The sequence below is a fragment of the Neomonachus schauinslandi genome, chromosome 1, assembly GCF_002201575.2.
Source record: "Neomonachus schauinslandi chromosome 1, ASM220157v2, whole genome shotgun sequence".
Classification (NCBI taxonomy): domain Eukaryota; kingdom Metazoa; phylum Chordata; class Mammalia; order Carnivora; family Phocidae; genus Neomonachus; species Neomonachus schauinslandi.
This window is the reverse complement of record NC_058403.1, coordinates 208,459,914-208,487,107: the sequence shown is the minus strand read 5'-3', so window position 1 is coordinate 208,487,107 and position 27,194 is coordinate 208,459,914. Positions and strand designations below refer to the sequence as shown.

The 27,194-nt window shown below is 48.4% G+C and overlaps 1 protein-coding gene across 3 annotated transcripts in view; it reads left to right on the top strand.

Annotated features, from left to right (window-relative positions):
* Positions 1 to 15,412: 15,412 nt before the first annotated feature.
* Positions 15,413 to 27,194, top strand: part of INSR (insulin receptor) — a 125,035-nt gene continuing 113,253 nt past the window's right edge. For 2 of the 3 annotated variants that reach the window (XM_021704960.2, XM_044915489.1), the window contains exon 1: positions 15,413 to 15,535. In XM_021704960.2, coding sequence (XP_021560635.1) covers positions 15,436 to 15,535 — 100 coding nt within the window. In that variant the 5' untranslated portion in view covers positions 15,413 to 15,435. The remainder of the gene's footprint in view (positions 15,536 to 27,194) is intronic. The other variant, XM_021704961.2, reaches the window with a different exon arrangement.

The following is a 27,194-nucleotide window of genomic DNA, read 5'->3' as shown; positions in this document are numbered from 1 at the left end:
CTCTGTCTCTGTGGACAGGACTCCTCTGCAGTGTCTGTCCTTCTGTGTCTGGCTTGCTTCACGGAGCACAGGGCCCTGCAGGTTCACCCTATTGTAGCAGGTGTCAGAATGTCCTTCCTTTTTAAGGCTGATTAATATTCCATTGTATGGATGGGCCACATTTGGTTTATCTGTTCATCTATTGAAAGGCATTTGATGCCCCTCTGAACGTGGTGGGTGTGCGGAGATCTCCTTGAGGCCCTGGTTTCAATGCTTTTGAGTATCTGCCCAGAAGTGGGATCGCTGCGTTATACCTTACCGCCAGGTTTCACTTTCTGAGGAGCCGCCAAACCGTTTCCCACAGTGGCTACACCATTCTACCCGAGATTCCGCTCTTGCCCCATAGTGCATTCTCCACCCATAGCCAGTGTGAGCTCAGAACAGAAATCATCCATCCCCCCATGCACGAATACTTCTCACTCACCTACTGCGCTCTGGGATTAGTGGTGCTCAGTATGGGGACACCGACCTTCCTGTAGCTTATGGTTGAGAGGAGGGAGCCAGGCAACAAATGATAAAAATACACAACCGATAGCAAACTCAGATGGCAATAACTACAAGAGAGAGGTAGAGAGAGGGTGACAAAAATCACTGGGGGTGAGGGTGTGATGCAGATCTTCAAATAGGGTGGTCAGAGAAGTCCTTGCTGAGGTTAGCATTAGGGCAGAGATCAGAAGGGACGGAGGGAGCCTTGTGGGTATCTGTGGGAAGAGTGTTCTAGGCAGAGGGCACAGCCCTGTGCAAAGGTCCTGGGGCAGCCCTGGGTCTGGTGTGTTCCAGGAACAGGCAGGAGGTTGTGTGGCTGGAGCAGAGTGAGTGAGGGAGAGACAGGGAGGAGAGGAGGGCAGGCAGGGGACAAGGGCAGGTCCTGCAGGGTCTTGTGGGCTGAGAGAGGACTCAGAACTCCTGCCCCCCAAGGTGGGAGCCCTGGAAGGCTGTGAGCAGAGAAGGGCAGGACCTGACGTGGGTGCTCACTGGCGCCCTCTGGTGGTTTCTTCAGGGAGGACAACCTGTGGGGCTCAAGAAGGGGGTGCTGGGTACCCGGTGTGGGGTAGGGTAGTGTCAGTGCTAATCCGGGTGAGCGGTGATGGAGTGAACTAGGTTGGGGACTGAGGAGTTGCTGAGAAGCGTTCAGTTTCTGGATGGATGTTGCCGGAAGAACCAATAGCATCTTCTGAAGGATTGCGGCAGTGACAAGGTGACTCCAGTGATAATTTCGGCCAGTGCAATGGGAAAGGAGGAGCCTCCACTGGCCAAGATGGGAAAGATGATGCGGGATCAGGCTGAGTGTGGCAGAATCGCACTCCGGTCCTGTCTCAAGCGCTCCCCTGGCTGGCTTCCATTCACACTCAGGACTTGGTCCAATCCTCCCTCTCTGACTTAGCAGGCTGAGATCACTCCTCCATCCCCTCATCTATGTGGGGGTCCCCCTGCCTCCCTGCAGCCTCATTTCCCAGTCTCCCCTTTGAATCTGGCACCTAGAGCCCATGCGTTTCCTCTCGACCCCCACCTTGGAGGCCTGTGGACCTGTTCCTTACTATTTATGCCCCCCTCTGCCTGGATCTGAGCGGCTTATTGCTTCGGGATCCTTCTTGACCTCCTTTGTAATTAGAGATGGTGGCAGAACTACTCTTATCAAAGATGATGTGCTTTTAGGAGAGTTGATGTTTTCTTTCTCCAAACTAGGGGTGGTGGCATTCGTGTAGAAGCAAGCAGCCTCCAAGAGGACACCACGTTTGACTTCTCAGTGTGAGGTCACACTGCAAGGTGGTCTGGAGTGGTATGCCGCAGGGCTCTTTGTCGACTCCCCAGCGCACAGTGTTTTTACTCTTATCAGATCCTGCTGTTTTATTTTGTTCACAGCACTCCCTGCTATCTGCCATTATCTTTATTATTGCACCCAGCCACCACCCCCCAGCGTGTTTATTGCTTGTTTTCTACCACTAGACTGTCACCTCTACAAACAAGGGCAGAGATCTTGTTTGTTTTACTTAAGGCCACAGCTGCAGTGTGGTAAGCGGAACAATGGCACCTGAAAATATGTTTACTTCCTAATCCCTAGAACCTAGGAATCTGTGAGGCTGCCTGGCAAGGGGCATCAAGGTTGTTAATCAGCTGACCCGGAGGTGGGGAGATGAGCCTGGATTATCTGTGGGATCCCAGTGTTAATCAGGAGCATCCTTAAATGTGAAGGAGGGAGGCAGCAGAGAGAAAACCAGAGACATGGTGGCTTGAGAAGGACTTGGCCTGACATTGCCAGCTTTGAAGGTGGACGAGTGACCAATGAGCCAGGGCACGAAAGGAGGCCTCTAGAAGCCGGGAAAGGCAAAGAAACGGGTTTTCTTCTAGAACCTCCAGAGGAAGAAGAACTTTCAGACACCTTGATTTTTTTTTTTTTTTTAAAGATTTTATTTATATGACAGGATGAGAGAGAGAGAGAGAGCACAAGCAGGGAGAACAGCAGAGGGAGAGGGAGAGGGAGAAGTAGGCTCCCAGGGAGCCGGATGTGGGACTCCATCCCAGGACCCTGGGATCATGACCTGAGCTGAAGGCAGACGCTTAACAGACTGAGCCACCCAGGTGCCCCTCAATTAGCATTTGTTAAACGAATGATCAGGAGGTGACTTCAGGACCCAGAACTGCAGATGGTACATTAAACCTTAAGTTAAAGGGGCTGTTGGGCAGCCAGGAGTGGGGTGGGGATCTTGGAGTCAATGGGGTTCACCTCTGGGTCAGCACTGGGCGTGAGGGGGTGTGGAGTTCAAGGTCAGAGCTGCCCTCCCTGGGAACAGTTCAGAAACAGAAAAGGGGTTTCTTGATAAGCCCCACCCCCAAACTACTGTTTTCACTGCATCCCAGTGATGCTGGATGGCTGGGGTGTCCGAAGCGTGTTCTTCTATTTCCTTTTTTAAAAAATGACCTTAGGGGCGCCTGGGTGGCTCAGTCGTTAAGCGTCTGCCTTCAGCTCAGGTCATGATCCCAGGGTCCTGGGGTCGAGCCCCACATCGGGCTCCCTGCTCAGCGGGAAGCCTGCTTCTCCCTCTCCCACTCCCCCTGCTTATGTTCCCTCTCTCGCTGTCAATAAATAAATAAAATGTCAAATAAATAAATAAAATCTCTCTGTCAAATAAATAAAATCTTTAAAAAAATTACCTTAAAACTTAAAATAATTTTATTGTAAAAATTTTAAGTAGTTTGATGTTTACAGAACAATTGAGCAGAAAATACAGAGAATTCCTGTACCTCTTTTTCCCCCTCTCCCCTCAATTTCCCATATTATGAACATCTTGCATTAGGGTGGTACATTTGTCACAAAGAATGAGCCAACACTGATGCATTATTATTAAAAAAAAGTCCATAGTTTACATTAGGTTCACTCTTGATGTTGTATCTTCTTTGTTTTTTTTTTTTTTTAAAGATTTAATTTATTTATTTGACAGAGAGAGAGACAGCTAGAGAGGGAACACAAGCAGGGGGAGTGGGAGAGGGAGAAGCAGGCTTCCCGCGGAGCAGGGGGTCCGATGCGGGGCTCGATCCCAGGACCCTGGGATCATGACCTGAGCCGAAGGCAGACGCTTGATGACTGAGCCACCCAGGCGCCCCTCTTCTTTGTTTTTTTTTGTTTTAATTTTATTTATTTATTTGAGAGAGAGCCCTCACACGAGGGGGGGTGGGGCAGAGGGAGAGGGAGAAGCAGCCTGGGGGGGGGGGGGAGAGAGAGAAGCAGACTCCCCGCTGAGCAGGGAGCCCAATGCGGGGCTCGATCCCAGGACCTGAGCCAAAGGCAGACGCTTAACCGACTGAGCCACCCAGGCACCCCTCTTCTTTGGGTTTTGACCAAAGTGTAAAGACATGAATTTACCAATACAGTGTTACACAGACTAGTTTCACTGTCCCCCAAGCCCCTGTCCACCTGTTTATCCCGTCCTCCCTTGCCCTGAGCCCCCCCCGCAACCACTGATCTTTTTACTCTCTCCGTAATTTCATTTTTTTCAGAAAGTCATATAGTTGTGGTTATATAGTACGTAGCTTTTGCAGAGTGGTTTTTTTTTTTTTTTCCTTTCACTTAGAAATATGCATTTAAGGTCCCTCCTCTTAGGGTTTTTGCTTGTTTGTTTTGTTTTGTTTTGTGTTTTGCTTTAAAAAATCACGGTAAAAAAATAAAAAATAAAAAATCATGGTAAAATGTAAAACTTGTCGTTTTAACCCATTTTAAACGTACAATTCAATGGCACTAGATACATCACAATATTTGTGCAACCATCACCACCATCCATTTCCAGAACTTTTCCCCCCCCAGCTTCACTGATGTATAACTGACAAGTAAAATTGTATACATTTGAAGTATACAATGTGGTGATTTGACATATGTATACTTTGTGAAATGATTGCCACAACCCGGTTTATTAACGCAGTCATCACCTCACATAGTTACGTTTTTTTGTTTTGTTCTGTTTTTTGATGGTGAGAAAGCTTACATGTCACTCTCTTAGCAAATGCCCAGAACTTTTTTTTTTTTAATCATCCCAAACTGAAACTCTTAAACAACTACCCATTATCCCCCTTCTGCCTTCAGCCCCTGGTAACTTCTAATATACTTCTTGTCTGTGAATTTGACTACTGTAGATACTTTGTACAAGTGGAATCATACACTATTTGTCCTTTTGTGCCTGGCTTATTTCATTCGGCATAATATCTTCAAGGTTCATCGCTGTTGTAGCACGTACCAGAATGCCATTCCTTTTTTTTTTTTTAAAGATTTTATTTATTTTGGGGCACCTGGGCGGCTCCGTCGTTAAGCATCTGCCTTCAGCTCAGGTCATGATCCCAGGGTCCTGGGATCGAGCCCCGCATCGGGCTCCTGCTTGGCGAGAAGCCTGCTTCTCCCTCTCCCACTCGCCCTGCTTGTGTTCCCTCTCTCGCTGTGTTTCTGTCAGGTAAATAAATAAAATCTTAAAAAAAAAAGATTTTATTTATTTATTCATGAGAGACGGGGGGGGGGGGCGGGTGGGGGGCGCAGAGGCAGAGGGAGAAGCAGACTCCCTGCTGAGCAGGGAGCCCGACTCAGGGCTCCATCCCAGGAGCCCAGGACCATGACCTGAGCCGAAGGCAGACGCTTAACCAACTGAGCCACCCAGGCGCCCCTGGGCCACTGTGTCTTATCCATTCATCCACCAACGGACACTGGGTTACTTCCACCTTTTGGCTACTGTGAATAATGCTGTTGTGAACATTGGTTAAAACCATCTGTTTGAGTTCCTGCTTTCAATTCTTTTTGGGTGGACATCCTCGAATGGGATTACTAGATCATACAGTAATATTCTTATCTTTTTGTATCCTATATTTAAACTGGTAAATTTACTACTAGGTGGACAATGGCATCGACCTGTTATTTTCACTCATGTTTCTTTGGTTAGGAGTAAAACTGAACATTTTTTTTTTATTATGTTCAATTAGCCAACATATAGTACAACATTTGGTTCCTTGGCAGTTTTGTTTTCTCTTGGAAACAGTCCCTTAATACCATTTGTTTTTTATCTGGAAGGTGGAACCCTTATCAACTTGAGAACACCCTTTATATGTATAGGGTCCATATATAGATATGGACCTCTTTTGTATCTTGCTTGTGGAATATATCTCCCCATTCTGTTGCTTATATTTTCATTTTGGTCATTTCTTTTTGGATATGTAGACATTTTTATTTTCATGAAGTGAAATCTTGATGTTGTTATTATGTTTTTTGTGATATGCTTAGCAAGTGCTTTCTCTTGGAAGACTGATACACACCCAATTCTATATTCATCTAGTTTGTTCTAAAGGATAGAACAATCTGAAGTTTAGCAAACTTTTAGTGTGGGAAATTAGATTTAAACTCTTTTTTAGGGGTGCCTGGGTGGCTCAGTCGTTAAGTGTCTACCTTCGGCTCAGGTCATGATCCCAGGGTCCTGGGATCGAGCCCCACATCGGGCTCCCTGCTCGGCGGGAAGCCTGCTTCTCCCTCACCCACTCCCCCTGCTTGTGTTCCCTCTCTCGCAGTCTCTCTCTCTGTGTCAAATAAATAAGTAAAATCTTTAAAAAAAAAAATCTTTTAAAAAAATAAACTATTTTTTAGATCTAGCTTTTATTTATCATTTTTTAAAAAGATTTATTTATCTGAGAGAGAGTGCACATGAAAGGGGGGAGGGGCCGAAGGAAAGGGAGAGAGAATCCTCAAGCCCACTCACTGCTGAGCACAGAGCCCCTTGCGGGTGTTGATCCCAGGACCCTGAGCTCATGACCTGAGCCAAAAATCAAGAATCGGATACTCACCCGACTGCGCCACCCAGGCGCCCCTAGATCTAGCCTTTAAATACACTCATTAAAGACTTTATAGATTTCTTTCTCAAATTACCAATTATCTCAGCCCCATTTATTGAATGATGGTATTGGAGAAAATTTTTCTCTTTCCAATTCCGACTGATTGGGAGGCACCTTTAAGATAAATTATTTAAAAATGGGGTGTATTTCCAGGTTAGTCCTTCTGATATATTGATTCAACTGCCTGCGCATACTTGTGCCTATTTGAATTTATTTCAGCTTTTTAATATTTTAATATCCAAAAGTGTTATTGCCATCCTGATTACCCTTCTTTTCCAGATTTTCTTCTCGGTGCTGATTTAATTATTTTTTCAGTCAGTGGTTCCCAGCCAGGAGTTTGTGGTCCAGGGCATACTTGGCAATGTCTGGAGATAATTTTGGTTGTCATACCTGGGGCTGTGCTGCTCGCATAGAAACCAGGGATGCCACTAAACATCCTACAGTGTGTAGGACAGCCCCCACGACAAAGAATTATCTGGCTCTACATGTCCATCGTCCCAAGGTTGAGAAACCCTCCCCTAGATGAACTTCAGAATAATTTTCATATATTCTTTTAGATGTAAATTTTTATGTCGAATTGGATTTATATATATTTTGGGGGACAGTGGGAATGTCCCTGTACAGTGTTCTGATTTTAAGTTCTACTTTATGTCCCCCATAAAGTACTATAGTTTCCTTTTAATGGGTCAGAGACTGTTAAAATTTTTCCTCTGTCTTTATTCTATTTCATGTGGTAGATATGGTGATGTTATTCTGAAAAAATGTCTCTGTCTTATGCTGATTTTTGAAAAGGGAATTAACATACACGGTTTAAACAATCCAAACAGATAGAAAAAGGTTAACCAGTTTCCTGTGTATTCTTTGAGAGAAATTTCATGCATCTAGAAATGTCTGGGGGTAGGTATATGTTAACTCGTGCTGCTGAATTTCACGCTCTCTTTTAAAACACAAATGGTTGTATTTCCCTTACGTTATTCTTTTTTTTCAAATTTTTAATTAATTTATTTTTATTATTATGTTAATCACCATATATTACATCATTAGTTTTTGATGTAGTGTTCCATGTTTGCGTATAACACCCAGTGCTCCATGCAGAATGTGCCCTCTTTATTTTATTTTATTTTTTTTAAAAGATTTTATTCATTTATCTGACAGAGACAGACACCGCGAGAGAGGGAACACAAGCAGGGGGAGTGAGAGAGAGGGAAAAGCAGGCTTCCCGCCAAGCAGGGAGCCTGATGCGGGGCTCCATCCCAGGACCCTGGGATCATGACCTGAGCCGAAGGCAGACGCTTAACGACTGAGCCACCCAGGCGCCCAGAACGTGCCCTCTTTAATACCCATCACCAGGCTAACCCATCCGCCCACCCTCCCTTACGTTATTCTTCCTTTAACTTTTTGTATAAAAATAGTATATATCTTGCAGATTTCCTCATCTTAGTACATGTAGATTAACTCATCCTTTTGTTAAAAAGGTCATGGTGTCCCGCTGGCTATTTTCCTGTTATTTGTTTATGTTAGAAAGTTTCCTTTGAGGCGCGCCTGGGTGGCTCAGTCGTGCAGCATTGGGCTCCCTGCTCAGCGGGGAGCCTGCTTCTCCCTCTCCCACTCCCCCTGCTCATGTTCCCTTTCTCTCTCTCTCTCTGTGTCAAATAAATAAAAACTTAGGAAAAAAAAAGTTTTCTTTGAATTATAACTTTTCATGTACCATGTTTCTACCCAGGGTCAGGTAACTCACTCTCAGCCAGTAGGAAACAGTCCTGTACATTGCAGCATGAAAAGAAATGCTTTTGAGAAATACATATTCCACGTGCGGTCCATCATGCCTTTTCTCTTTCTTGAAAACCGCACTGGAAAGAGGCAAGTAGGCAGGAGAAGCAAACACCTCGGTGCCCATACTTGCAAATGAGTTGGCAGCGCTCCCTTAATATTTTTTTTTGGTCTTACTCAAGTACAAATAGTTCCCCATAGAAGCTTTCCCATCTTCTAAGCATTTTATGTGTTCAGCCCAGTGGCTATCAAAATTCTCTGAAACGAAACGAAGCCAAAATCTTGACAACAGCTGTGCTGTCAGTAGCCTCAGAAGCCGGGAGGAGCCCCTTACTCAGAAATCCAACAGGGGAGCTGTACCTCAGCAGACTTCAGAAAGTGTGGGTTCAAGGGTAGGTTCAAGATGGGAGCGTGGGGGTGGGTCTGACGATTCAAAATGCAACGGATGATGGAATATCATTCAGCCATAAAAAGGAATGAAGGGCTAATCCATGCTTCAATATGGATGCAACTTGAAAGCATTATCCTAAGTAGTGAAAGGAGCCAGTCACAAAAGGTCACGTGTTACATGATCCCATTTATATGGAATGTCTAGAATAGGCAAATCCAGAGAGACAGAAAGTAGATTAGTGGTTGCCAGGGGCTGAGGGGAGGGGAAATGAGAAGTGGTTGCTTAATGGGTATGGGGTTTCCATTTGGGGCACTGAAAAAAAAAATTTGGAGCTAGTGTGATGGTTGCACAATATTATGAATCTACTAAATATCCCTGAATTATACATATTAAAATGGTTAAAATGGTAAATTCTATGTTATATGCACTTTACCACCATAAAAAAAAAAAAAAAGGAATCAAAACAGTAACTGAGTGTATTTGAATACGGGGCAGAAATGGAGGTAAGAATCACAGAGCTCCATGCAAGTGGAGAATGTACCCCTGAGGGGAGCAAGACTGATAGACATCAAGCTGCGTGAGCATGTCTGTTCTCTCTTTTTTTTCCTTTTTAGATTTTTATTTTATTTAATTTTATTTTTTAAAGATTTTATTTATTTGACAGAGAGAGACACAGCGAGAGAGGGAACACAAGCAGGGGGAGTGGGAGAGGGAGAAGCAGGCTTCCCACCGAGTAGGGAGCCCGATGCAGGGCTGGATCGCAGGATGCTGGGATCATGACCTGAGCTGAAGGCAGACACTTAACGACTGAGCCACCCAGGCGCCCCTTCCTTTTTAGATTTTTAAAAATTGAGACACAATTGACATATAATGTGTAAATTTAAGTTGTGCAGTGTGTTGGTTTGATGCATTTATATATTGCAATATTAACACAATAGCATTAGCTAATGTCTTTATCATGTCACATATTTATTTTTGTTAAGAACAGTTAAGATTTAGTCTCCTAGCAGCTTTGCAGTTTATAATACAGCATTGTTGACTATAACCACTCTGTTGTGCATTAGAACTCCAGAGCCTTTTATCTACTAGTTTTAATTTGTATCCTTAAACGGCGTGCCCTAATTCCCCTGTCCCCAACCCCTGGTAACTACCGTTGTACTCTCTGTTTTCATAAGTTCAAGGTGATTGTTTTCTTTTCTTCTTTTTTTTAGATTTATTTATTTATTTGAGAGAGGATATATATATATATATTCACAAGGATATTCACTGTAACAAAACCTAGAATCAACCTAAATAACTCTTTCCCGCAAGAAACAGAGAGACCTATACATTCTCCTCAAAATACTAATCAATTCAAATATTTAAAATTTTTCTTGTTCTCTTTCTTTTTCATCTCTTAAACCATTCACATAGGGTTTGCATCAACAAGTTATGGTAACTACCAATCTTTGCATGCGTTTTCATGTTTTTTTTTTCTTTTTTTTTTTTTTAGTTTTGAGGTTATAAAGGCAGGGTGTGACATTGGTAGAAGAAAACAATCATCTTGGGGGCACCTGGGTGGCGCAGTCAGTTGAGCGTCTGACTCTTGGTTTCGGCTTGGGTTGTGATCTTAGGGTGGTGGGATGGAGTCCCCCCCACCCCACCCCCAGGCTGCCCACTTGGCGCAGAGTCTGCTTAAAAGACTCTCTCTCCCTCTCCCTCTGCACCTCACCCCTGCGCTCTCTCTCTCTCTCTCTCTCAAATCATGGGAGTATACCTGGGCAGCATATAAATTCCTGGAAATGAGATGAGAGGTGGAAAGGGTCAGTGCAATTTACTTGTTGAAAGTCATTGCCAAATCACCTCCCATTGATTGACCTGATTTATACCAGTGATTACGAGAGTGTCTGCTTTCTCACAGATGTTCATATTGTGTTGCCCGTTTTTCTGATTGTTGGCAAATTCAGTGAAAATGATGTGGGCATATCTCTAACCATGAAAAAAGCTGAACATCCTCTTATATGTATAAATCCCTTTGTATTCTTTTTCTTTTTTTCTTTTCAGCAGTCTGTTTCTGTGAGCTGCCTATTCATGTCCTTTGCCATTTAAATTTTGGCAAACAAGAGTTTGGGGTTTTATCTCACTGAAAAAAAAGTACTATGTTTTGTATATTTTGTAATATAGTAGAATGCATGACCTTTATCTGTCATTTAATCTTTTCTCACTTAAAAATTTTTTTCTCACTTTTAAAAATCTGATTTTTGACTTCATGTATGATTTTTTTTTTGCAATTCATATAATCTGTTTTTACATTGCCAAATTTGCTATTTTTGGATTTTAGATTTGGGACTCGTGCCTTGCTTAACGAAATATTCCCTACTTTGAAATTATGAAACAGTATTTCCACATTGTAGCGTCTTACGGTTTCATTTTTGAATGGCTTCGAGTTCATCAAATACATTTGTAGTTTTGTGATAGGGGCTCAGGAGCCTTCCCTCCTTGGATCTATTAAAACAATGATCTCGATGGCTAGACTTCCTAGCATTGAACCATCTTTGCACTCCTAGTTCCACTTATCCTGCTATTGGTTTTGGTGCTGTGTGTGTGTTTTAATTTGCCTGGTTCTTTTAGTAAATTCTCCATGCGGGGTTTTTGCACTGTTATTCACAAGTGAACTCAGTCTGTACTTTTCTTTTTTTTTTTTTTTGCCTCCTTACTCCTAAGTGTAATGTATTAAAGCAGGTTTCCATGACAGCGTAGGAGTCTGGATTTACATTTGGTTTCCTGCTTCAGTGAAATGGAAAACAGCTAGATTGAGGATGATTGCACCAGAGGGACCTGCTAAGAGAAGGCCCCCAGCAGGTTGATGGTGAGGTCTCCCCAAGACCTCTGTGATAGGCAACAAAAGTGTTTATTGCCTATATTCATGAACTATGAACCAAGCTTGCTTTCTCTTTAGATCATGCGTTCCGAATACAATGTGTTTAAATGTCAAACCAAAGCCAGTCTAACAAAAACAAAGTGAAATAAAAAGCCCCAAATAGGGTTTTTTTTTTTTTTTTAAGTAGGTTCCACACCCAACGTGGGGCTTGAACTCTCAACCCTGAGATCAAGAGTCACAGGCTCTACCAACTAAGCCAGCCAGGCGCCCCATCCCAAATAGTTTTTCAAAATTGAAAACTTTTGATTTTGATATGACGCTAGACTCCATGCAAAGCTGTTTGACTAGTACAGCAAATCTCTATGTCCACACTTTTCACCAGATTTACAAATTTTGTCACACTTTATCACTTCTGCTTTGTTCTCTCTTTTCTGTCTGTTTTTTTTCTGAAGTGATTTGAAAGTCGGTTGCAGTCTGCCCCTTTATCCCTACATACTTCATTCAGTATGTATTTCCTTTTTCTTTTTCTTTTTAAGATTTTTAATTTATTTATTAGAGAGAAAGAGCTCGAGCACAAGAAGGGGGAGCAGGAGAGGGAGAAGCAGGCTCCCTGCTGAGCAGGGAGCCCGATATGGGGCTTGATCCCAGGACCCTGGGATCATGACCCGAGCCAAAGGCAGACGCTTAACCGACTGAGCCACCCAGGTACCCCTCAGTATGTATTTCGTAAAACCAAAGACATTCTCTCACATCGCCTCCATACAACGATCAAATTAATATTGATTCAGTACTATTATATAATTGATGGACCTTTTTTAGTCTTCCCCAATTGTCCCGGTAATGTCTTACATGACAACAGAAAATCCAGAAACAACTTTGATCACTTAATTAAGGTGATTAAGTCTGCCAGCTTTCTCCTCTATGAAGCTACTGTTTTTCCTTTCCTTTATCATTGACAAGTATCTTGCAGAGAGATACTTGGAGACCATGGAAATACTCCTTTACTTCTCAAAACTCCAACCATTAGTTTTGGCATTCCCAGATGGTTATTGCCCTAATCAATTATTTGGAGATTGCCAAAGTGTGGTTTTTCTGTTTCTGTCCCAATGATTTTTATTTATTTATTTATTTAAAGATTTTATTTATTGGACAGCGAGAGACAGCGAGAGAGGTAACACAAGCAGGGGGAGTGGGAGAGTGAGAAGCAGACTTCCCGTCGAGCAAGGAGCCCGATGTGGGGCTTGATCCCAGGACCCCGGGATCACGACCCGAGCTGAAGGCAGATGCTTAACGACTGAGGCACCCAGGCGCCCCTGTCCCAATGATTTTTAAAAGGCAGAGGTTGACTTTCAATTTTTAGAAACTTGTTCTTTTGGGGTGGTGGAGATGGGGGGGTTTTGTGAAAGAAACAGGGAGCAGTTTCAGGAAGTGGTGGGTCTTTATTTCCAAGTCACAACCGAAATGATTCTTTCAACTTATATCCAACACACAAGTCCTTTGTCCTGAAGGATTTCCAGAGGACAGCGTGTTTCCTTCCATGTGTTTTTCAGCACACACTTCCTACTTGGAACTGTGGTGGCTTTTGGGGTTCCCGTGGATCCGAGGGAAACCCACAGCTCTGGACAGGTTTGCATAAGGAAGAAGGGGGACATTTATTGAACCTACAATTCTTGATATTCTGGGACTGCAGCCACCTTCTCTTTGTTCTCCCTGGGTCCATGCTTGCCCCATGGCACATGGTGAGAGATTATTGGAAAGAAAATCAGATTATGTCAGCCCTTTTGTGTAAACCCTCTAGTGGCTCCCCACTGCTTTTAGGATAAAGACGGTTTGGGAGGGGGCTTAACATGGTATATCCAAGGCTCTTCTCCTTCTAGCCCTGACTTTGAGTCCACCTTCCCTTCTCCTCTCTCTGTGCCTAGGTCCATTGGGAGAACACCTGCCGGACTTCCTCTGGGCCCCTGCTCATGCTTGTCTCCCTACCTAGAACACTTCCATGCTTTCCTTTGCTGACTCCTCCTCACCTTCAGATTTCAGCCCAAACTGTCTTCCTTCCCTATCCCCCCTACCCCCACCCCTCTTTATGCCCCCAGGATTATTTAATTAATGGCCCTTTGCCCCGCCAGACTGTGAGGTCTACAAGGAAACAGAGTGTGTTTATTTTGCTCATTGTAAATCCTCATTACTTATTGCATGTTGACTCTTCCATTCAACAAATATTTATTAAGCAACAGATAGATCAGGCACTGGGTGTAAAATAGTGAAGAAGATGGACACACTTTCTGCTTTGTGGAGAAGGGAGAAGACACACAGGAAACCCAAAGAATTTCAGGAGATACTGGAGTGATGTAAATAACAGGTAAGGGAACAAAGGGATTGGGGGGGGGGTGGATTTGCAAAGTGGAGCACAGAGGTGGAGCCAGCCACTGGAGGGACAGGCCCAGGAAACAGCCGAGGCGGGAGTAGGTTTGGTGGGTTAGAGAAACCGTGGGCTCAGCTCCTGGCAAACTAATATTTGTTTAATGGACCAGACGAAGAATGAGCACCCTCTGCCTAGAATTGTGCTGGGTGCTTTCTCATGCTTTATTGCTCTTGCACCTCGTCAGATCTGACCTGCACGTATTGTTACATCCATTACAGAGCTGAGGCCAACCCAGAGAGCCAGAGAGAGAGAGAGTAAAGTCCCACGTCCAAGGCCACACAGGAAGTGAGGGGAGGGGGAACCAGATTCCACTCGGTCCTGGCTTTCTAGACTTAAGGCTGCTTCCCTCCCCACCCCCCACCACCGCCCAAGGTGGGTCGGCCGCTATCATGCCCTATTCGTGAATGCCATTTGCTAGACACTCAGACACACACGGACTCTGGGTCTGTGTATTGGAAATCGGGTGTGTCTACCTGTGCGGCAACCGGGCTCTCTGGGGCCTGGTTTGCTCTTCTGCGAGGTTCTGCACATTCTCCCGGGTGTCTTTTCTCCGACTTGAACCACAGGCCGCGCCTAAGGCACCCTCGCTCCCATAGCCCTGCCACGGAGCACACTGAGTGCACTGGGCGCGCGTGCACGTGGCTGTCCCCAGGGCCCTGGCGCTGGGCGGGGGCGCCCGCGCGTCTACTACGAGACGCGCTGGCAGGACTGGGACGAGGGTGACGCGAGCGCAACATTTAAGGGAGTACCAAAAAACCCAGTGACCAAGAGAAACAGTATTTTAATGAAATATTTTTAAGAAAATCAAAATGAGCCTGCCAGAGTCCAAGGGAACGAAATAGCAAAAACGTTAAGGGAGGGATCCGTCTCGATGGGTCAGGCATGTGGGGCACCCCCAAACTCTGAGACGCGAGTCGCGGGGTGTCGGGGGCGCCCCCTCGGCCAGGGCGCGCCAGGGGCCTCCAGCTCGGGGCCCGGGGTAGGGAGGCTGACGGGCGGGGCGGGGCGGCGCCTCCCTCTCGCGGTCCTCCCTCCACCCCTCCCGGGGCCTCTCCTGGGCGCCGAGTCCCTTCCGAGTCTCGATCCGCGCCGCCTTTTCCCGCGACCCTCACGGGGCCCAGCTGACGGGCCGCGTTGTTTACGGGCCGAGCAGCCCTCGCTCCCGCCGCCCGCCCGCCACTCGCCTGCCCAGGTGCCCGCCCGCCAGTCCGCGCGTCTGTCTGTCCGCGCGTCCGTCTGTCTCAGCGTTCGCAGATCGTGGCCCAGGGCGCTCCGGGCCGAGAGCCGGGCGGCCGGGGCGCAGCGAGGGGCTCCGGGCCGGGAGACCGCGGGACGGGGCCCGGGCCGCAGTGGTCCGGGGCCGGGGCCGCCTCCGCCGCGGCGCCGCCGGATTGATTTGTAGCGGCCGAGGCCCCGCGCCCCTTCCTGGGGCTGTCTGAAGGGCCCTCCCGGGCGGGGGCTGCGGCCCGCGGGCCGCCGGCGTGGAAGAGAAGGACGCGCGTCCCCCAGCGCCGCTCGGGCGGCCGCCTCAGAGCATGACCCCCGCGGGCCGGCGCCGCGCGCTCTGATCCGCCGGGACCCCGCGCTCCAGCAGCCATGGGCACCGGAGCTGGGCGGGGGGCGGCGACCGCGCCGCTGCTGGTGGCGGTGGCCGCGCTGCTGCTGGGTGCCACGGGCCACCTGTACCCCGGAGAGGGTGAGTCTGGGGATCCGGGAGTGGGCGGGGAGCAGCGCGGTGGGGAGGGGGACCCCTTGCCAAAATGGAGCCCACCGCCGTGGACCCAGAGCCCTCCTCGGTGCGTGTAGGGGTGCGGGTGGCCAGGACGGTAGCTTCGGCCCCGCGCGGGGCGGGAAGCCGCTGACCTTGGCCTTTGCCCGCCTGGGCTCGCGGTTCCGCGCCCCGTGTGCGGGCCCCGGGCGGGAGGAACCTTGCCCCAGTGCCCGCCCCGCCGCGGGTGCGTCCCCCAAGCGCGCCTCGTACCCGTGCCTAGCCCTCTCCGAGCCCAGCTCGCTCCGGGGACGCGACACGCGTCTTCTCCAGGTCCTCTGTGAAGTGGGGTCCCTGGGTCCAGGCGGCCTTGGACAGTGAAATGCCGGGGGCGCACGGGTTTTGGAGCGAGAGTCGAGGGTGACTGGACTGAGGGTCCCTTGGGGTCCCTGTTGATAGGTGCTCCAGGGGGAGAATGGTAGAATCCTAGCCCCTCTTCCTGGATCTAGGCCCGTGGCTACGCGGACTTCAGATCCATGTTTACACTTTTGGGTTCTGTTTCCAGATGTCCAGAGGCAAACTCTAGCGCCTTGGCAACAGGGCCTTTGTTGTAGCAGAAGCAGGGGTGTCTTTATCATGATCATTATAGTGTCACCAAAAGCCATGAGCTTATCTCTTTGCACCTTCACCATGCCCCCCCCCCCAGTTGATACTGTTTGCCCATTTCATAGAGGAGTAAACTGAGGCTCCGGTAGGAGACAATTTGACTTGCTCAAAAGTCAGTGCCAGAGGGAGTAAGAACTCGAACCTTTCTGTGTGGTGCCCTTGTGGGGCTCTGGACTGCTGCTGCTGGATGTTCCATGTCCCCCCATAACCCCCGCAGCCCCACCTCCAGCTCTGCCCTTCATGAAGGGCTCTTTACCTGTCAGCTCAGGGAGGTCTCCAACCTCAGGTGAGCCTCTCATACCCCCTAGCCCCATGGACTTCCCTCCTGGGACTCCCTGTGCTGGCAGCAGATGGAGGCAAACCCCAACTCCAGCATCCTCTTTGGGCTTGGTAGCAGGCCTTTCTGGTTGGGGGCAAGAAATGAAGAACCCGTTACGAGAACATGGCTGGAGTTTCCCACTGGTGTCTGAGGCCCTGCTTTAAAAATATCTGTTGGGTTACTTTTTCAGAATTCTCCATAAAAGGAAATCAGTCATGGTGAGGAAGGGGTCGGGGAGGGAAGGAGCCGCAGCTCCTGAGCTCCGTGACGGTGAATGAGGTCCATGAGAAAGACCACACGGGCTCTTGAAGTTGACACCCCAGGTTTGCTGAGCTCCTCTCTGTTACACAGTGGGTCCAAGGCCCGAGTGCTCGGTGTGCAGTGGGCACAACAAAGGTGGCAGTTGGCTTGGGTTCTCATTAGGAGTGTATGTATGTGCGTGTGCACAAGTGTGTGTGTGTGTGTGGTTCCCTGCTCTTCTGTTCCTTGTAGCTTTGGTAATTAATTGTGGATTTGTGCCTGGGCTTCCAGGGGCCAGTAGATGGGTTTACCATTTCTTTATGTATTTACAGTTCCCACAAGAGCAGAGGCTTATGCTTCTTTCGTTCACAGCTACGTTTCCAGAGCGTAGAACAGTGCCTGGCGCATAGAAGGTGTTTGGTTAAAATGTTTGTTCTTGAGTCAGTTCATGTTCTTCGTGTTCTCACCAGTACTCCAAGCCGTGACTCTTTTATTCTTCAGATAATGCCTAACTAACACGTACTAATAAGAGCAAACTCTTGGCAGGTGCTGTTCCATATGCTTTGAATATATAGTTCTCAGTTAATCCTCACTCCGGCCCTATGACGTAGGGTTTATTTTCCCTTTTCGCAGGTGAGGCGATTTGACTAAGCTGCAGAGCCCTGGTTTCTTAATAGAAGGTTGCTCTCTTGGGCTTGAGCTTCCCTACCCCTGGCCTGTGGTAATGGTTAACAAAATCCTATCAACTGAATGAGATGTGATGTCCCTCGGAGGTTTGGAAACTTCGAGAAACTTTACAGATCATTAATCTCTAATGTCAACCGGTAGGGCATTTTGGCTGGGGGTTGGGAGGGGGTGGTGGTGTGATTTTTTTCTGAAATGCAGGACTTCCTTGGAGATGCCCACTCTCCCGTGGAATCCCTGCTGCTCCGCTCAACTGGGCAGTGGCTCCCCCCTCCATTTCTCCTCCGACTGGCTGGCTGGGGCCTGAGATTACTCGGGGGCATTGCAAAGTCCAAGAATGAAGGCAATGTGAGATTAATTAAAATAAAAACCCACAGGGCTTTGGGGGAGTCCAGCAGTCGGCCAATTGAGGCATGAGAGGCTTGCTTCCAGAGCCCCCTTGTTTCTCAGGTGCCCCTCATTTCTCAAGGGTGGCCCCAGATGTTTCTCTGGTGGGTTCTCTTGTGTGCTTTGGGACCCCCAGAGCAGGACTTCTGCCTGCTCAGTAACCTGCCTGAGGTTATTCTTTTTTTTTTTTTTAAGATTTTATTTATTTATTTGACAGAGAGAGACACAGCGAGAGAGGGAACACAAGCAGGGGGAGTGGGAGAGGGAGAAGCAGGCTTCCCACTGAGCAGGGAGTCCGATGCGGGGCTCGATCCCAGGACGCTGGGATCATGACCTGAGCCGAAGGCAGACGCTTAACGACTGAGCCACCCAGGCGCCCCTGCCTGAGGTTATTCTTAACCTTTGCCTCTCTCCTGGAGCCCTGCCCATCATCCCTGCCCCACTCACCCATAGAGGTCATGGGGGTGAGCTCCCGGGGGTCCCCACTGCACCCCACTCCGTCATTGACTGCCATTCTTAACCTGCTTAGACTAGAACCTCTCAACTTCAGCGCTCTTAATATTTGGGGTTAGATAGGTCTTGGTTGTTGGGGGGGCTGTCCTGTGTATTGTGAGAAGTTGAGCTGCATCCCTGGTCTCTCCCCCCAACAACATCCTGTAGCACTGCCTCTCTCCAAGTCATGACAATCAAAAGTGTCTCTGGACATTGCTAGCTGTCCCTAGTTGAAAACAACTGCACTGAGGGAGATAACCTTTCCTTCGTCCAGGGCACTTCCCCACCTGGGTCGCCCTGCTCTCTTCTCTGTACTCGGATCTCCATCTGCCCCGGAGCCTTTCCCTTTCCAGCCTACAAACATTCAGTACTCCCTGAACCCCATTGCCCACCACCCATCTCCAGCCTTCCCCTGCCCAGCCTCCCTGGTGGGCCCTAACCACCCTCCTTCTCCCCTCTCACCCGCTGCACTGCCCACAGCATCTGGCTTGTGTCTCCATCACTTTGCTTTGCCGATGGCTCTTGTGAAGGTAATCCCTCACCTCCTGTCCCCTCACCCCAGCTGACCTCTCTGGGTCTGCTACTCTCTACTCCCCCCTCCCTGGGGGGCGGGCAGGAACGCACAGTCTCTTGCAGAGTTTTCACCGGCACCTGGCTCCTCTCCACCTTCTCTGCTCCCTTCCTGGGCTCGGATGTTAGCTCTCTCTTCATCGAGGGCCAATCCCTACTGCCATCCACTCTCAGCCCAGTTTTGAATTTACATAGTCAAACTCCTTCATCTAGAACAGGGGCCAGCAAACTATAGCCCATAGGCCGGCTCCTGCCTGCCCGCGTGGGTTTTATAAATAAAAATAAAATAAATAAAATAAATAAATAAATAAATAAATCTTCTAAAAAAAAGAATACGTACATTGGCTTACCATAAACCCTATTTATGGTTTTTAAATTAAAATGACAAGTAATGCACGCTTATTGCAAAAAATTTGCAAAACCCTGGAGAGGAAAAAACAGAAGTCCCCTTGCAACACTCTTATCACTAAAATCATCCCATTTCTATTCTGGAAGGTGACTGTGCTGTCAGTTTGTGTCTTAATTGTATGTGGGTGCGTGCGCAGAGTTATGTGAATTTTAACCCATGCATAGAGTTGTGTGACTGTCCCCACAACTGGGATGTGGAACAGTACCATCACCCCAGTTCCCTCCAGGCATCCCTTTATGGTTATGCTCTCTCCATCCCCAACCCTAGCAACACTGATCTGTTCTTCATTGTTTTCTCTGTAGACTTTAAAACATATCTTATAATTGAATTAATATTCTCTTTAAAAAAGATTTTATTTATTTGAGAGAGAGAGAGCAAGGATGAGCGGTGGGAAGGGCAGAGGGAGAGGGAGAAGCAGGCTCCTCACTGAGCATAGAGCCCAAGGCGGGGCTCGATCTCAGGACCCTGAGATCATGACCTGAGCCGAAGTCAGTCGCTTAACTGACTGAGCCACCCAGGTGCCCCAACTGAATTAATATTCTTAACGTTTGACATTTTAAATTTAAGCCCTCATAAGATTTTTTTAAAATATTTTTTTTAAAGATTTTTTTAAATTTATTTATTTGAGACAGAATGAGAGAGAGAGAGAGCTCATGAGAGGGGGGAGGGTCAGAGGGAGAAGCAGGCTCCCCGCCGAGCAGGGAGCCCGATGCGGGACTCGATCCCGGGACTCCAGGATCATGACCTGAGCCGAAGGCAGTCACTTAACCGACTGAGCCACCCAGGCGCCCCAAGCCCTCATAAGATTTGCTCACAGATTTCCTATTTGTGAATTTGCCTCGTGGCTAAAATTAATTTGTAACTCTAAAGTCAGTACTCAGTGCACTTTGGTGGTTCTTCTGGACCTGCGTAGAGCATCAGGTCACCTGGATCTCTGAACCGGCCCGTTCCCAGCTGAGGTCAGGCGTGGTGGAGTTGCGTGTTTTATCTCTGGGACGGTGGATTCACGCAAGCCTCAAAGATGAAAACAAGTGTCTCCTTTGATGATGTACGTAGTGCCGCGTTTCCCACATTTTCGTGCTTTTCGCTGGTGATTTTGCTGTTTGAAAAGGCCTCGCCCATCGTGTTGACGGGCTGTTCGCCTAAGTGCGAAGAATAAATGCAGGAGAGTTGTGATGTGCCTCACAGAGAGAATACGTGGGGGGATAAGCTTTGCTCAGGCCCGAGCTCAAGTGTCTGGTGCTGTTGGCTGTGATCCAAAGTTAATGAATCAACACTGTCTATCAAATAAGGTGTATTTAAACAGAAACGCACATAAAACAAGGTTATGGATTAATCAATTGACAAAAACATTGTGGCCAGAGGCTTGCAGGAACCTAACCTTGTATTTCCCCAGGGACAACGGCGCAGTGTTTGCTAAGCCCGTGTTCCAAGGGGACTCCAGAGACGGTCAAACTAATGAGAATGGGCTGGAGGTGGTGTCCTGTCACTGTGCTTTAAAGTTTGTGATTTGGGGTTACCAGGGCCTGTGTAGAATCTTGTGGAACACATCTGCCCCTCTGGTCCTATTTTTATCTGTGCAGAAATCCTTGGTTACGTCTTGGAAAGTTCATGAGATGGCACCAGACTGCTGGCCCTTGTTTCAAGGAGGGGTCTCCTGTGTTCTGTTGATCCTGGTGTCAGGGGGTGCTCCAGTGGCTTTGGGGGTTTTAGAAAGAGATCGTGTTTCCAGCACAGCAAGATTTGCTGTGCTGTGTTGCCAGATGCAGACTGGATATGCCTTCCAGTTGGAGTTCAAGGCAGACTCATGAGGATTAAAATTTGAGTTCCCATCTGGGTTTTTCTTCCAATTCCAGAAGGGTGTGGTGTCACATCGGGTCTGTATGGTAGCTTCTGTTGTGTGTTCGGGAACAGCGGCCCGTTAGTGGGAGATTCTCGCTTCTTTCCTGTGCCTTTGTGGGAATGTGGAAAACATAGGTACTTTCCGAAAACTGTGTTTGCTAATCGTGTGCAAAAAGGTAGTGCTTGGACACAGAGGGATAGAGAGAGTACAGCTACCCCTGTTTTCCTGCAGGCCTTCTATGATTTCTTGTTGCCAATCTGTTTCCAAAGATGTATCCTATTTCCTTGCAGAAGATCAGAAAGGGGAGGAGTTCTGAGATGTTCCTTCCTAATTACATGTGGTTGCATTGTATCAAAGCCACCTGCTACTTTATTATTATTATTTATTTATTTAATTTATTTATTTATTTATTTTTTAAGATTTTATTTATTTATTTGAGAGAGAGAATGAGAGAGAGCACATGAGAGGGGGGAGGGCCAGAGGGAGAAGCAGACTCCCTGCCGAGCAGGGAGCCCGATGCGGGACTCGATCCAGAGACTCCAGGATCATGACCCGAGCCGAAGGCAGTTGCTTAACCAACTGAGCCACCCAGGCGCCCCTATTATTATTTTTTAAACAAAGTGCCTTTTGGTCTTGTAAGACTTCTTTTGGTTTTCTTTCCTGTGTCTTCTGTGGCACTATCTGTCCCCATCTAGAAAAGTGAGGAAGTAGAATCCCCAAGGGGCATGGAAGCTTCTTATGATCCTGTGGTTTGATGTATGATGCCCATAGGATTGCAAAGCTATGAGTGCAGGAATTAGCCTAGATGTTCTGGAGCCTTCAGGCTTGTAGAAGGTGGTGTCGGGATGGGCATGGACCTTTGGTCCTCTCCACGTTCATTAGTGACTGCCCCTCACTTCTCCCTCCCCTCCTCCACCTCCCTGGGTCCCACGTCCCATTGATGGTAATTCCCTAGTGTCTCTGTGGCCTCACCTCTCTCCTTGTACCCGCTCCCACGATGGGCCCCCTTTCTTCTCAGCCAGTGTGTGCCCTATTCAATACTTTCTCTCCTCTGCTGCCACAGGGATTTTTCTTCTTCCTACTTGGGTCCTTCCACAGCTGCCAGCCAAACCCCTTCCCCTGGCACGTGAGATCCTGCTCTCAGTGTAGGCTGGAGAAGGGCTTGATACGTGTTTGTCCAGAGCAAAAAGCAACATCCCGTAGCCCCCACCCCTGCTAGTTCATACATGGGAGCCACGTGGGAGATAGAGCTTTTGGGGGAGGTAATTAAGGTTAAATGAGGTCAGAAGAGTAGAGCCCTAATTTGATAGGGTTGGTGGCCTTCTAAGGACAGGAGGAGAGAGATCCCTTTCTTCCTGCCTGGGCGCACCAAGGAAAGACCACGTGAGGACAGGGAAAAGGCAGAGTCTGCAGGCTAGGAAGAGAGCCCTCCCCACAAAGGGACCGAGCTGGCTACCTTGATCTCAGACTCCCAGCCTCCAGAACTGTGAGAAATAAATTTCTGTGGCTTACGTTGGCCAATCGGTGGTATTTTCTTATGGCAGCCCTAGCTGACTAAGATGAGAACTGGAATCAGAATCGGCTCTGAAACCTAGCCGAGAGGGACACTGGCAGATAAAATGGTTGTGGGTCCAGCTTTCTTTGAAATTGCTGGGGCTGGGGGCGCGGCCCACCATGTTCTCTCTAGCAACAGTCAACAACAATCAACAGCCCCCAGAGAAGGCATCTGATGGTATTGATCCTGGGGCGAAGTGCTCAGTGGAGCGGGTGGGACAGAAGAAAGGGGACAGACAGGTGGGGGGTGTCCCCGGCTGGAGAGGTGGGCCAGGATGGGTAGATGGTATGTCCGTCCTACTTGAGTCCCCACCACATCCCTTGGGGAACCTTGTGTAGAATGCAGATTCTTGGTTCTGGCTCCTGGACATACTGATTTGTTTGGTCTAGAGCCAGGCCTGGGAATCTGCATTCTCCCCGGCCGTGATTCTGATGCTGGCCTTGCACAGAGCACACTGTGGGGAACCCTCTGTGATGGGTAAGGGCACCTGTGCGTGATGGGCTGGATTATGTCCCTCTCCCGCATATTCATGGGTTGAGGCCCTACCCACCCAGGACCGCAGAGTGTGACTATATTTGGAGATCGGGTCTTGAAAGAGGTGATCAAGCTTTAGGATGAGGGCCTCACAGTGGGTGCTAATCCAATGTGCCTGGTGTCCTCATAAGAAGAGGAGATCAGGATACAGACCTGTGCGTGCACAGAGGGTCTACGTCGTGAGGACATAGGGAGAAGCTGGTTGTTTATAAGCCTCAGAAGAAACCAGCTCTGCTGACACCTTGTGCTTGGACTCCTGAATGCCAGGACCGTGAGAAATTAATGTGTGGTGGGTAAGCCCCCTGGCCAGCGGGTCTGCGTTATGGCAGCCCGAGCAAACTAGTATACGGGGCTCAGGTCCTGGCTCTCTCATCTTTGCTGTGTGGCCTTGAGGAGGACACAGTCCTCTCTGAGCTTCCGTCACGTTCCTTTTCTAGAAAATCTGTCTGGGCAACACGTGCGCAGTGTTTTGTCTGTGTCCCAGCCTTGCGCACCCCCACCCCTCAGGGCATTTGCCACCCCTCTATGTTCAGCAATTTCCAGTGGAGCCCGACTCACGTGCTCATGGCTGATGGGGCTTTCTGTGGTCACCCTCGGAAAGCCTGTTTTTGAGAGCTTATCTTCCCCAGTCTGAGGAATTCGCAGGTCTCACCCCGGCCTTTTTATGTCCCTGCCTTGTGGACATCACAGGTCAGGCATCTGCCTTCTCCTGGGGAGGGAGAACCAGCAGGGATTTCAGTTCTATCTTTCCTGGGGCTTTCTTCAACTTCCACATCTCCCACAGCCCCTCGTTGGCTCTTGGTTTGTTCAGGAGATCTCGTTGGTGCACCCTCCAAGACTGTGAAAAGTTTCTAGAAGGATGATGGTCTGGATGGCAAATGTCCCATCAGGGCTCTCTTTCCCCTCTGGTCCTCTGCTTACACAATTTTCTCTTCCATCCTGCATGTATGATGATGGGCCACTGTTGTTACCTGCATCCTCTGTTTCCGAGCATCCGAGCCCCCAAGCACCCACCTCGGGTACCTGACCCCTGTGGCTGGCCACTGTGGAGGCAGAGGGGCCCTCCTGTCTACTCCTCCTTCCAGCTGGGCTCAAGAACCACCTTCCTGGGGCACCTGGGTGGCTCAGTCAGTTAAGTGTCTGCCTTTGGCTCAGGTCATGATCTCAGGGTCCTGGGATTGAGCCCCATGTTGGGCTCCCTGTTCCACGAGGAGACTGCTTCTTCCTCTCCTTCTGCCTGCCGCTCCCCCTGCTTGTGCTCTCTCTCTCCCTCCTGCCCCCCCCCGCTCCATCTGTGTCAAATAAATAAATAAAATCTTAAAAAAAGAAAAAAAAGAACTACCTTCCTCAGGTCTCCTCTCTGGGCTGCTTCTTCTCTCACTGGGATTTTTACCAGGAATTTGCAGGAAAATATTACAGTGCTTTAGTCCCCACCACCTCTGGTCCACCGTAAACCTCCCTGAGTTGCATGTGTGAACCTATCTGCAGCAGACTTCCAGAACAAGAATCTCTGGGCCCAGAGGCATTTGTGTTTATAAAATTGCCCCTGAGTCTTGGTGGTTTCATCACTCCCCCTTCAACCCCACGTGGTCGGGATAGGTCCCCCAGGCCTCTTGAGGTCCCTTAGATCTTGTCTGAGCTGGCTTCTCTAGGATATTTATTCGGTTCCCTGTTAACTCCAGCCTCCTCTGCCTGTGTGCACCTGCTCCCCCCCACCCCCCGTGGGGCCAGGAAAATGGAAGCCCAGAGAGGTTAAATTACTCACCTGAGGTCACACAGCTGCCAGTCGGCAAAGCTGAGATTTGCACCTGGGGCCATCAGGCCTCTGGTCTGTGGGGCGCATTGCTTTAGCGCACTCTGACGGCAGTTTGTCGCAGTTAGCTCGGTGTCTCTATGAGCTGGAAGCCTTCCACCTTACCCATCTTGATAGTCCCCATGCCTGGCATGATGCCTGGTGCACCGGGATGCTCAGCAAACATTGGATGAATGAATAAAGGAGTGATTCCCATGTGGCTGACTTGCTGGTCCTGGAACCCACATTAGAATCCTGGGGTCTTGATTCTCCCTGCCACGTGCCCCGACTCCCCCATTTCTCCTTCTCGGAGGAAGCCAGTTTTAAGAGCTAGTCTTTCAGGCAGGTGGAGAATCTTCAGGATGTCTGATACCACAGTGTGCCCCGTTCTCCTTTCCGAAGGTGATAATACATCTAGGAATTGGTTCCGTGAGCTCAGCGCAGGGCACTGACATGGCTGCATGGCCACATTCCAGTTCTCATCGGTTCTTCACAGCTTCTTTATCACGCTGCTGCCATTGTTCACAGCGAGGAAACGGAGGCAGAGATGGAGGAGGTGGCTCAGGATGACCATAACTGGCAGGTGCTGCGGTAGAAAGCCAGATCTGCTGGGTTTCTAGCGCGGCCCGGAACTGGCATGCGTGATGGCCGGACACCTAAACCCAAGGCTCGTTGGCACCGGACTCCTGAATTTCGGGGTGTTAAGACTGGTAGGAATGCAGAGAACACGTGGCCCCAGACTAGGTCACCAGGGAGCATTTGAAGAATGTGGAGTATATTCATGATCAAACGCAGAATGTCTAAAACTCTCAGCATTGGAAAGCACTCTCAGAACCTTCTAGATACCCTCTTCCCGGCCCCTCCACACTTCTTGCCTGCTTTCACGGTGGAGAGACAATCAGGGAGAAGGGACACTTTCCATGATGGCTCTCGTGTTAAGTCTTCTTGCCTGGAAAATCCTCAGATCCCTCCGGCTGGGCAGGAAGTTCTAGACCAGCACTGTCCAAAAGAACGTGTTGCTCTGAGGGAGATGTTCCGTGTGTGGGCTGTTCAACATGGTGGCCGTTGTCCACATGGGGCTCTCGAAGCTGTGGCCAGGCTGACTGAATCTTTACTTTTATTTTACTTTAGTTCATTTAAATATTAAAAAAGTCAATGTTGGATTCTGTTGCTGGAAAACCCTTTGGTACGTTTGGGACAAGCTGGGGAAATGCGCCTATATTTTCAATGCTACGTTGTATGAGATCTACATATACAGATCTAGTATTTCTGCTGCAGAGTTAGCATCTGAGTTGAGACCTGCTGCATGGCATTTTGAAAGCTTACTGTGGAAAAAAAAATCCTGTAGAGTATCTCATTAATAATTTTTTAAGTATAGCTTACATGTTGAAGTGAAATTTTTGAGTATGTTGCATTAATTAAAATGTATTTAATTTCATCTGTTTTTTTTTTTTAAGATTTTGTTTATTTATTTGACAGAGAGAGACAAAGCGAGAGAGGGAACACAGGCAGGGGGAGTGGGAGAGGGAGAAGCAGGCTCCTCGCTGAGCCGGGAGGCGGATGCAGGGCTCGATCCCAGGACCCCGGGATCATGACCTGAGCCGAAGGCAGACGCCCAACGACTGAGCCACCCAGGCGCCCCTCATCTGTTTTTTTTTTTAATAAAGATTTTATTTATTTATTTGAGAGAGAGACTGTGAGCACGAGCAGGGGGAGCGGCAGAGGGAGAGGCAGGCTCCTCGCTGAGCAGGGAGGCGGTTGCAGGGCTCGATCCCAGGACCCGGGGATCATGACCTGAGCTGAAGGCAGACCCTTAACTGACTGAGCTACCCAGGTGACCCTCATTTCATCTGTTTCTTTTTACCTTTTTAGAGAAAATTTAAAATGCCATATGTGGCTCATATTATATTTCTGTTGGATGGTAGTGCTCTAGACCCTACACAACCTGGCCACCCACGGTGATGAGCTGTAGCTTGCCATTGCCCTTGACCTTCCAGTGAAGTAGGCAGAACTAAGTAATTCTTTTTTTTTTTAAGATTTTATTTATTTATTTGACAGAGAGAGACACAGTGAGAGCGGGAACACAAGCAGGGGGAGTGGGAGAGGGAAAAGCAGGCTTCCCGCCGAGCAGGGAGCCCAATGCGGGGCTCGATCCC